This window comes from Cervus canadensis, chromosome 12 (genome assembly GCF_019320065.1).
Source record: "Cervus canadensis isolate Bull #8, Minnesota chromosome 12, ASM1932006v1, whole genome shotgun sequence".
NCBI lineage: Eukaryota > Metazoa > Chordata > Mammalia > Artiodactyla > Cervidae > Cervus > Cervus canadensis.
The window spans coordinates 57,346,846-57,359,641 of record NC_057397.1 but is presented as its reverse complement, the minus strand read 5'-3'; the positions used below and the strand labels follow the sequence as shown (position 1 = coordinate 57,359,641).

The window sequence follows — 12,796 nt, the reverse complement described above, 5'->3', positions numbered from 1 at the left end:
TTTGGTGGGAATTAGAATTTGTGATGCTATCTAAAACCTTTTTCAGTAAGTAATATTATTCCAAAATTCAAGGTCATGATTTTTGCTCAGCTAAGAAAATGGGGAAATATATAATAGATTACTGAGTATATCATGTGGCTTTCATATTAAGTGACCCCTAATTTGAACATTTTATAATAAAAGTTAAAAATTAAGTTATCCATCTTGTACCCATATTAGAAGAGCTTTGCAAATTTAGGCTCTCACATTTTATTAATTTCTAAAGTTGTCATTCTGTTTTAAACCATTTAAAAATGTTAAAATGTATCCACTTATATTTTAGAAACAAGCAGATTAATATTGATACTAATTCTGATGAGTTACTAACCTGAAATTTTATGAGTATTAAGAACTCTTAAGATTCTCAAAATTCAGACATCGAATTTTGGATAATTGTTACTGTTATAGTTAAAAGCAAAACTGTTCTTGGTCTAATTTAAAAGCAGTTTCTAGCTTTGTTAAATTAGGTACAGATTTTGTCCTTTTATTTTCTGGGAGAAGGAGAAGTATTTGATTTTTCTTAAGAGTTTCCATGAATTAGATGACGATACAGGAAGTATAAGCAGAAATAACATAGTAAAAGTCATTAGGCACATCTGTTCTGAGACTACTTTAATCTCAAAAATGAGAATAACAAAATATGAAATACTATTAGGAGATTGTAAATGTCTTACTAAAATGGATTTCTTCTCTTTATTATTTTCTTTTCCTTTCTCTTTCATAAACAGAGTGAACTTTTTCATTTGAGGACAGTGGTGTTTTTTCCATTTTCCACAATAAGTAGCATCTTTCTACTTATTCTCTTACATACATTGACAGCACAGATGTTGACATTTATGGTTACAAGTATATGTGTATTTTCTTCCACCATTTTAGAAAGTGTTAGTAAATGTTAGCTTTTAATTTTTAATCATGGCTTCCCTTAGATAGTTTCATCTATAAGTAAAGCACTGGGTGGCTGATGATGCTGGTATATATTAAATCTGTGTGTGTGTGTGAGAGTGTGTGTGTGTGTGTGTGTGTGTATACTTAGTTAGCTTCAGTTGGTGAATGAGGGAGTGGAAGTTGGACTCCCATAATAAGTAAGTACCACTTTGTTGCTGCCTCTTTTGAAGTCTCAAGGTTATATTAGAAATTGAACTAGGAACAGAGGGTTCATAGTATGGGCATTTAGACAGATTTCAAATTCAACTACTTTTCCTCATGGTTCAAAGTGAATTTGGTAGAAAGGTAAGACTATTAAATATTTGGAGAAAACATAAACTTAAATGTATATAGTACTTGTGTTTGTAAGTGAAGGTTTAAAATGTATATAATTGTAATTTAACATGTGTTCCATTTTATCATTTTTTATGACCTAGAAGAAGTGTGTTCCAGCAAGATAATGCTTATAAATATGATATATATTTCTTTTGGTAAATTGAGAAAGCACAGATAAATAAAAATTTTAAATCACCTATATTCTTGCCACTAAAGCATAGTCATTCACATACATATACATTTTTAAACAGAACTATAATAAATCTGTGTATACTGTTTTAAAACTTGCTTTTTTTACTCAATGTATCGTATACATTTTCCCTTATTTTTTTTAATTCATCCTAAAATGATTTTAATTGCTGTTTAATACTCCATTTTAACTTAATTTGCTAATATAGGATATCTTGCTTGTTTCTAATTTATAGTATTTTAAATAATGATGCCATAGAAATCCTTGAATATAAATCTTGCATATTTTGTTAGGACAAAATTCTTTTGTCGGGATAATTTTTATCTGGATATAAAATTACAATGTGAAAGAAAAAATGCTTAAGATTCTTGAAATCTCTTGCCAAAACTTTCCTCCAACATATTTTTGCCAAATTAAACTACAATTATCAATTCAAGTAATATATGTTAAGATCTATCTCCTCATCAGTTATAATACTAGTAGCTGAGAGAATACAGCAATGAGCAGAGGATTTGACCTTCATGAAACTTAATTTTGCCTTCATTCTATTCATGCAGCAAAACTAAGCAAGATACCCTTCTGGATATAGTATTTTCCTTTATATTTAACACCATTTTTGCCAACTGGAGACAATTTTTGGTTTGCTCTAATGATGCAGAGGTTGGGAAAACATTTGTCCACTTATATCATGCTTCAGGGAAACAGCCAGGAAGTCATAAGGCAACATTATGTTCCCTATATCCTTCTGTTCTACCTTGGGATATTTTTGATTTTTAATGAGATTTTACCTGGGTCTATAACTCACTTATAAAATTATGACATTGTTAATGTCTGCTAGCATAATGTCTGACAAGATAATCTGTATATTATGTGAGCTGACCTCCCTAATATATTTATGTTGGTTCATGGACTGGTATTTTCTCAAATATATTATATATATATATAAAACACATTATTTAAACTTTCATGCACAGGGCTGTTGTTGATAAATTTAAAAATAGTATTCCATTTATTTCTTCATGCTTGAAATGTGCTGCTAGCTTGTTATTATTCTCGGGCATAGCTATGAAAGTGCCGTTAATGTGTTTGGTGAGAAAATCTGTATGAGCTTAGGTTAATGACACCTGGACTGTATGTTAGTCTTTTCGGTGTCAGCAATCCCTTATTTTGATTCTCTTTTAAATTTGTGGTCTTCCATAATTTAGCAGTTTCCTTGTTTGGAGGATTGCTTCTGTAATTCTCTCAATATTTTAAAATTAATTTCAGCCTTTGACTAGTTTTTTGATAGAGTGTTAAATTAAGATATAGCCTTTAACTATTTCAAAAGTGAGAAGTGACTTAGAATTTTGTCTCTAGGAACACATTAATTCTTATTGACAATCATTATTTTACTTCAGAGTCTGTGGCTAACTAATAGCTGCAATGTTTTTCCCTGTTATTTTGTTTTAATATTTTTCTGACTCCATTTTTAGTGATGAGCTTGTAAATATGGTATATATCCATTTTATGCCCATTTAAAGGGACTAAGTAGCTAAAGAATAGGTATGTATTCTTTATATCTACTTAGAAATTCGATAGCCATTTTCAAACTTTCTATAAATGAAAATTTTTTCTTTTATCTTTTATATTTCTTTGTTACAACCTTGTTATTTTAGAAGTATTATGTAAGAAGAATGTCCTGAAGTTGGTAGTGCCACATGAAGTATGAAGGGACATTAAAAATGCAAAATAAATCATGGTGTACAAATTCAAATTCTTCATTTGTATGAAACTGAATTGTTACAGATATTATCAGACATTTCATGCTTAAAATAAATGAATTCATATTAATCACAAATTGCAATGAGATGCATAATACTTCACCATTTTTTGATGAAATATCCAGAATCTATAGAGATAGAAAGCAGTTTAGTAGTTGCCAGAAACTGGGGCAATGGGGAAATGGTAAGCGATTACTTAATAGATGCAGAGTGTGATGACTCATGACTCTTCTGATGTGATGAAAAAGTTTTGAAACTAGAAGGAGGTGGTAGTGACACAGCATTGTGGATTCACTAAATGCCACTGAATTGTACACTTTAAAATGGTTAATGGCATGTTATTTTAATCTCTTCTCAATTTAAAATAATCTGACAGAACAAAATATGTTTACATAGCCAAGTTTAATGCATAAGCTTGTGGGTAAAGGTTAGGTTTAAACTGGCATAGATTTTAGACAGTTGATTTCAAAAATCTATGAGTTGCTCATTTGAGGTCATTTTGGAAGATGGAAGAATGTTGTCCTTAAAGGATTACTTTATTTCAAAGCGCTATTTCTTTGAAAGTAAATGTTTTAGTTTTGAAGTAATACTTACTTGCAGAAATCTTTCATTACCTTGATATTTTTGGTCAACAACAGGTAGGACAGTTGGGAAGGCAAGAAAAGTAAGCTATATTTCTAAATTGAGTGCATTGTTAGTCCTTTTCTTCAGCATGCCTGGCTAATCTCTATGAATTTCAAACATCCCTTACCCTTTGGCTAGAGAATTATCCACTTAGGGTTATGCAGACAGATACCAGGAACATACTCCATATCTAAACGTTCCTTTCTCCCTTTGGAAATGTCTCCTCATGAAAGCGAAGACAACTGAGATTTGAGACTGTCTTGGTTTTCGGAGATAAAGATGACTCATGTGGCTGAATGATAGTCTGCTTTAAAGATTCACTTTACTTTGGGATTTAGTTTATGTCTTAAACTATCATCAGGTTTTGTCTGATGATGGCTACATTGGACAGCAGTCCTCCTAGTACTTATTATCTGTTTCCGTATAGCAGTGGAGATATCTGAAACCTTTAACTGTTCACAACTGCTAATTAAACAAGAGAGACATGCATGAAAAATGTGAGAGATGGGATAGAATCTTGGTGAAAGAAAAAGAAGTAAATGCCCTGATATCCATTCCCAAACCCAGGAATTTGAATCTGATTTTGTTCCTCTTGTAACTGTTGGCATGTCTTAATAAAGGCACAATGTTCCAATGGTTGTGGTATCATTGGGAAGCTGTTTCAAAATGAAAAAAAAAAAAAAAGTTAGAAGAGAAAAGAAATTTGATTTTATTCTATGAATTTGAAATAGAGTGTTTTAACCAGAATTGAGCTTTAATATTTACCTTTGAAACTGTCTTACTTTTTGAGATTGCACAAGTATCTCTAGGCCTTTTTTTAATGTCTCTGTTTCCTCATCTACATACTGGAGATAACAACAACTACTTCCTAGTGTTGTTTTAGGCAATAAACTTGCAATAAACTGTTATTGAAAGCTTGAAAGTATATAAAGAACTGTATAAACAAAAAGAAAAATATTATTGTCATTAATAAGTATGATTAGCTCTAAATAGTGTTATCTCAGGTGGTACACAATAAATGTCTGAAAATGGTGGTTAAATACTAGTGCCTAGTATAGATTCTTAAAGTATGAAGCAACGAATTAATCCAGTGTGTTCCAGCACACTTTTATCTTTCTGTGTTTATTCTCTTAAGAAGTGATAAAGCTCACTTGGCTAATATTTTTTAGACTTTTGTTAGCCATATTCCTTTGGAAAGTTATATAATTACTTCTACAGATGACTTTTCACTAATAATTCTTTAATGTGTTTTTGTCTCACTTCTTCTTGGACTATATTTTTTTCTATGTAGTGTGTTTAAGGATGATATCTGAAATATCCTGACTCTCGTATTTTATGTTTACACTCATTCTTTCATAATATATGAGCCCGATTACATTATTTTACATTCAGTCTTAATACCTGTTATGTTGATACATTTAAAAATCTGATTTAAAACTTCTCAGATTTCATATAGTTCTTAATCTGTTTTATAATTTTGGGAAAATTATTCATTATGTTGAAGTACTTAATTTAGATATATATTGTCATGGAAAAATGTATTTAAGGGATAGTTGTATGTGTTTTTTACTTTTGGTCTTTTAGTTCCAGCGTGTTGTCCTTTTTGGTTTTGTTTTATTGCTTTTTTCTTTAATTTTGCTTACCAGAGCCAAAGCCTTAGTAGAAGAACAACGCCTTTTGTTCCTAGGGTTCAGGTAAAGGCCTTGTCTGCCTGATAGAATCTAAAATTGTGTTTTAACCCTTATTTGTATGTTTTTGGAAAATGCGTAGTAGGAAAACTTAATTTGGTATGTTGCTCCAAACCATATTATTGACTTCCAAATCATTTTATGAGCCAGCTTGTAAAATTCTGCATGGGGATTAAAATAAAGTAAAAATTTAAAGAGACAATCTTTGTTAGTAATTTTATATGATGGACTGAATACTAAAACTCATGTTTCAGGTTGGCATTTAATGTAGATTCCACTTATATCTGTAATATTGACATAAATAGCTGATTTTATACTATTGATATTTTTATTGCACTAAGGTTACTGTCTCTTTAAATCATTCATTATATCACTTAACATCTACATTCTCTTGCATTTTCCAAGCAATTACTCCTTGAGGAGACTGGCAAATAAATTTGTACCTTATCTAAAATATGAATTTTCTGCATATTATATACAGAGTTCAACTTTTGAAAACTATATGACTTTGATAGAACAAAATCACAATCCAAATAAAATGTCTTGAGTTTATTTTGTTTGCATTATGTAATTATAATACCATTTATTTTACTGCAATACTTGGGTACAAGTTCTTTGCCTCTTTTCATTAGGAAACCCTTATACGGAAAAGTAATGTCAATATAGTGTTTTTTAAAAAGTAGTATTATGCTTTTCTTGCTTTGCTGCATGGGTTTTTTTGTTTTTTTTTTTTGGTTATTGTTGTTGGTTTTCAATAATGCTAATTTAATTTAAATTAAAAAAAACTGAAGTTGTTCTAGTTAACACTATCTAGTGTAAAATATTTACTTAGAATGCTCAGATTCTGCTTGGGAAACTTAAAAGTGGCACATGAAAAGTGTATTAAAGCAAGTAAAATGATATCAATATTTTTATTAATGAAAATGATGTAAAATAAGTATATCATATTTAGAACTGTGGAAGTATATTTGTTTTATTTTGAGGAATCAGCAGATATATTCCAACGATTCATTTAAAAAGCACAATTAAGAATGTGACTAATAATATAGCAAATAAAATAATTTTGTTTTGATACTGTGAGCTAAATATCTATTAAAAACTTCAATGCAAGTCCCATAATATAAAATGAAAATTAGGGCTATTGATCAAATGCCCAGTTTGACAGTTTATTAAAACATATAATTTTCATCAAAAAATCAGTACAAAGTATGCCTATTTCATATCTATATTATTTAATATTTACATATTTGTAAAGTATAATTTAATAAACTGTAAAGTATAATGTGAAAATATGAAAGCTAGTACCTAATATCTGTTTGTGTGAGAAATGAATATTATTAATAAATGATATTTTTTATTAATGGAAATTTTATTTCCATTAAAAATAGTACTATTTATCAAGCATTTGAAATATATATCTTAAGATTTAGCTGTAATGATTTTAAAAGAGCAAAAATACTGCCTGTGGAGATGACAACAAAGGATTAGTCTCAATCCCTAAAAAAATACTCACAGAAGTCAGCAATTTGCTCCAATAAATAATTATGAATTTAGTCTAATACTTATTATTTTCCTTTGTTATTTAAATGCACTGTTTATTGGAAAACAATTTTGTAGTCTTTCAGAAGTTTTTTCTTTTTTGAAGTGTCTAATATTGATGTCATGATGCTCCGAGAAGGATTTTTAACCTCATGGAAAATAAAGCCATAGCTCTTATTGCTATAGAAAATAAAGAATATAGAAAGTAGTGTGATTTGGTCACAAACTTAGAGGAACTTCGAATCTTTCTGACATCTGTTTCATCTCATGTATGAAACACTCTTGTATTTCTTACTTTTTTCTTCCCGCTCATATCTTTTGCCTGAATGTCTCTTTTTTCCATCTCTTCTCATCTATATCATTGTTTTAATATTGTTGGGCAAGAAATACTTGAACTTTTTTCTTTTTTTAATAGTAATTTCTAAAAATTTTATATTGGAGTATAGTTTATAATGTTGCAGTTAGTTTCAGGTGCTGAACTTTTTTTTTTCCGCTTGAATATCAGATGCTTTTTTTCCAGGTTGTTGCTTCCCTAGTCTAAGGCAGTGGTTCTCAAGCTTTAATGGAAATGAGAATCACCTGAGGATTTGTTAAAATGCAAATTTTCTGGGCCCTATTCTGGTTCTGTAGCTGAAAGGTGGGCCACAGGAATTTGTAACTTTTAAACAGATGAGTCAGATAATACTGTTGCAGGAGTTTTATGAACCACAGTTTGAAAACCACTTGACTAGGGTCTGTACTCAGCATGTCAGTTCAAAAAAGTTTTTGTTATAGAGCCTCAAGATAATACCTGCATTAAACATAAGGACTTAATATAAAGAGTAGTACTATCATTTGTAAAATTTAAACATTTCTAATAGTTACTCTTATAAGAGGGTTAATTTCATTTAACCAAAAAAAAATATATAAATAAATAATTTTATATACCTTTCTGGGCCATTAGTCTTGTGACTCAAAATTCTTGCTTGGCCTCTCATCCTCTTAGGATATGAAGTGAGGGACTCAACAACACCATGTTAGAATTGGAACTGAACTACTAACATATCATATATATATTTATCTTTATATTTTTTTATGTGGATGGTCTATATGTGTATAGCCTAGAGCTTGGCCCAGCATTGACTGTCTGCTTTGGAGCGGAGAGGGAGGGACTGACATGAGATATATATTTAAGTCTTCCAAGCTAATGGAAACATTGTGCATCCAAATTAAAAGAAAAAAAATCAAACAATTGAAAATAAAATATGCATATTACATAAACAAAACTTATCCCCAAGCTCCAAATTTCCAATTCAATTTCATTTTGAAGATAGTGGCCAGGGATGTGCTAAATTCTGAACCAAATGTGAATCAGAATCATAGTCATCATAACTAGCTGTGGGAGTGTGAGATGTGTGTGGGAGGTGACAGCTGTTAAGTCTAATGGATTCAACAGCTGGATGTGAAGATCTAATCCTTAATTATGACACAGGCAAATTATTCTAATTTTCCTATCTTGAATTATAAAATATACCCTTTTATTCTAAGGATGAATACATTTGCTTCACAAATGAAAAAGAGACTATGTATAAAAAACTTTAAAAGATTAATTTATTATAGTTTTAAATACAAATTTAAGCAGTCTGTTTACTAAATCTTCTAGTAATTCCTAGTTACTTATAATCTTTGAAAGATCTTTGCTGTGATATAACATAAAACATTTGCTGAAAATATTCCCATGAATGCCATATGAGCAACTTATCTGTTCAGTTCATTTTGAGCATTTATTCTGAACTCAGTATTGTAGGGGAACCAAAATGAACTACAGAGACTCCTGCATAAATGTAGACACAGAACAATCCTATATAAAGTCCTTATTATGGCAGTGTAATTATTATGTGCATGTTAAAAAGCTATCAAATTAGATTATAAAAATTTCAAGAAATTTGTGAAACTAAAATATCTGAATTAAATTCTCCATTCATTGAAGTTATTATAGCATATCCTTTTAAGTTAACTGCAATTTACTAAGTGAAGTTTATATTCTGTGCTAATATCAGGATAAGAGAATGGGACAAAGATTGGGAATGTAAGCATTCAGTTATATTAGTAAATGGTTAAGCTGATAAATAAATATTTTTGCTTTTCAGATAAAACTGTGGTTTGACAAGGTTGGTCACCAATTAATAGTTACAATTTTGGGAGCAAAAGACCTCCCTTCCAGGGAAGATGGGAGGCCACGGAATCCTTATGTTAAAATTTACTTTCTTCCAGACAGAAGGTAAGGATATGAAACAAAAGTAAATATTCTTGAAGACAGATAAGAAATGTTAATAGCAGGGAGTGTTTTGATTTTGTGTCATTTATTTTTAAATATCATACCAGTTAGATACTTAGAACGTTTAGCATAGGCATAATGATTCCTAGGAATCTAAATAGTGACAGTAAATGCTTTGATATTGTTTTAAAACCCATTTCAAATGTTCATAGTATAGATGATTTTATTCTATATCAATTTTATATTGTGTGGATTGCTTCTTAAATAAAGTATGTTTTTATTTATAAAACTCATTAAAAATTGTGCACCTTTAAATCAAATACACTTTAAACATAAACTACAGAGACAAAAAGCTGGAAATGGTACTAAAAGATATTCATCATGTTCCTCTACAATTTCTACTTTCTCTTACTAATATATTATTTCTCTACAATCTGTAAAATTAATGAACATGCTTTATATTTAATTACCAATATCATCAAGAAATCTCTACCACTGGGCCAAGAGTTAGCTTCCTAAAGTGTCATTTCCTTTGTGTTCATGCTGATCAGTATGCATGTTATTAATCTACCCTGATTTAAATAGAGAAATCAGGATAGGAGAAATAATTTATCAAAAATCATCTAATCATTCTCAATTTCAAACACATACAAAGTGAAAGAAATTATTCAATAAACATCATGAAAAAGGAAAAAAGTAGTGCACTAATTTCCCTTCCCTAGCTCTTCTGCATTGATGTTTTCTAGGGTTGGTCTGGTCATTTTTCTCAGGATGTAAGTAGCAGGGTACAGATGTGATTTTAAACATACTTGTATACTTCTGCACACTCTCTTATTTGGTTTAAGTTAAAGTCATCAGTATTGAATGCCACAGTATCATCTGAAGAACAGACTCAACAAAGACAATAAGAAGTAAGCAGTTAACAAAGGCCTTACACTTTGATACATATTTTGGAAAAAAATTAGTTAAATTATTCAGAAAATATGTGAGGTTGCCACAGCCTCCTAAACTACTAGAAACTGGCTGCTGTATGATTTTATCTTATGAGGTTTACTTAGAGAAGATTGTTCTCTAACAACTTAGATTGTCTTTTGGGGAGGGATACACTTTGAACAGCAAGGGAAGATGAGGATATGCAATAACTAAAAGGGTAAATCCAACTTAAAACTTCAGTTGGATGACAGATGTCACAGCCATATTATCTACCATCTTAGGGGGAGGACAAGTCACTTGCTTCTCAGAGTCTAAGCATCCTTAGATTGCCATCATAAAAACTTGCGGAAAATCACGCATTCCCACATATGCTTTTATGCAAGCACATGACAAGTCATAGCCCAGTTGGTAAGGAATCTGCCTGCAATGCAGGAGACCGTGGTTCGATTCCTAGGTTGGGAAGATCCACTGGAGAAGGGATAGGCTACCCACTTCAGTATTCTTGGGCTTCCCTTGTGGCTCAGCTGGTAAAGAATCTGCCCGCAATGCGAGAGACCTGGGTTTGATCCCTGGGTTGGGAAGATCCCCTGGAGAAGGGAAAGACCACCCACTCCATATTCTGGCCTGGAGAATGTCATGGACATAGTCCGTGAGGTCGCAAGAGTCTTAAGATTCTGTTTATTCAGAGCTCTTTAAGAAAAATGCTTATTTTTGAAGATAGTAAAAGCCTCTCAGATTATTTGTTTTTTGGTTGACTTTTAGTTTTAGTTTATTTTTCATGCCTCTTCCAACTTTCTGAGCAGACAGAGCTCAGATGAATGAGAAAGTCCCTTTAAAGACTCCTCTGTATTCCCCAATATAGAATTTTTATCTTTTCTCAACAGCAAAAAATTGAGAAAGTTTTGAAATTTTTTTTCTCAGATTATCTCTCAGCTGAGTTTTCTTGTCAGTTATCAGGAATTTGAAGAATATTTAGGCAAGTTTGTTGCTCACTTTATTAATAGTTGTGTCAGGATTTTATCTGTAGTAGAAAACAGAATTCTCTGGTTAACTCACATAGCTGCTTTATCACCTCAACCTTTTTTATTCTGTTGACATAAGTTTTTACACATGAATAAAGGACTGTGCTTTTAGTTTGAATTATTTGTTTTTTGGAAGAAAAGCCACAGGTCATAAGAAGCAGTATAAACCATTCTTGGATTAGATGGCAAGGTTCCATCTAAATATTTTCTTTCTGATGTTGGTGGAAGGAATTTTTATCTCTGACAGGGTGTCATAATTCATTCTTTTATGGATAGAATATAAGTAGATGCTTTATAAATATTTGTTAAAGTTTTGGAAGGAGGAAGTGACGATCATAAATCATAGTCCATGTCATTATTTCTCTGTTACTTAGTTGTTCTAATTTACAGTGACACTTCTTTTTCATAAATTTGAATGGAGATAAGATTTCCTACATGGGTTTCCAAAGTTATTTTCCTAGGGAAACCATAGCAATTAATAAACATACATTGCTTTTAAATGGCCACATTAAATACATGCTTTTGATACATTAAGTCAAATATCTTGCATCTCCTGCATTGGCAGGAGGATTCTTTACCACTCACACCCTGGGAAGCCCTTGTATTAAACAGTAAGCTCTGCTTTCACCTAGGAGAAGTCACATAGACTCCCTCATTTAGAGGCACTCTATCCCTTCTTATTTCAAACCGCTTCCTGTTTCCCAATACTCTGAGAACTGTGCTGTGCTAAGATAATTTGAGGAAGTTAACACAGTTCCACTTTCTGTTCATTGGCATTTCTCACTTCAAATAGCCTCCTCTGATAGCTTAACATTGCCTTCCTTGATGATTTTCTTTGTTCCTATTCAGCCATTGATCCTCTCTAATAAGCTAGAGTAGTGATCTCCAAAAAGAATGGATATACCCAGGGAATGTAGAAACAATTCATTGGAGTTCAGAAAGAAATATGTGTATTTTTATTTTCATCTATTTTCATTACTATTTTTGTATATTTACCAATGAATGCAATATATTAGTATAACAGTACAGTAATACATGCATATAATTTATAAATATATGTGTATATAATGGAATGCATAATCAAAAACATTCATTTGATAGAAATATGCAGCAGAAAAAAATAAGAAAGCCTCTGAACTGGAAGTTCTGTCCATCAGGATGGCCAACTTGCATTTCCAGCTCAGACTACAGCAGCTACCTCACAGAGAAATAATTTTACTATGTTTATAAAGACCTATAAATGTCAACAGAAAACTAGGCCACAGTCTTGTCTAACTCAATGAAACTAAGCCATGCTGTGTGGGACCACCCAAGATGGATGGGTCATGGTGGAGAGATCTGACACAATGTGGTCCACTGGAGAACAGAATGGCAAACCACTTCAGTATTCTTGCCTTGAGAACCCCATGAACAGTATGAGAAGGCAAAATGATAGGATACTGAAAGATGAACTCCCCAGGTCGGTAGGTGCCCAGTATGCTACT

At 31.4% G+C, this 12,796-nt stretch overlaps 1 protein-coding gene across 33 annotated transcripts in view; it reads left to right on the top strand.

Annotated features, from left to right (window-relative positions):
* The window catches only part of RIMS2 (regulating synaptic membrane exocytosis 2), a 586,517-nt gene that overhangs the window by 307,823 nt on the left and 265,898 nt on the right, over positions 1-12,796 (top strand). For 28 of the 33 annotated variants that reach the window (XM_043483862.1, XM_043483859.1, XM_043483858.1 and 25 more), the window contains one exon: positions 9,230-9,360. In XM_043483862.1, coding sequence (XP_043339797.1) covers positions 9,230-9,360 — 131 coding nt within the window. Of the gene's footprint in view, positions 1-5,519; positions 5,568-9,229; positions 9,361-12,796 lie in introns of all 33 variants that reach the window. The other 5 variants (XM_043483855.1, XM_043483845.1, XM_043483853.1 and 2 more) reach the window with 1 other exon arrangement.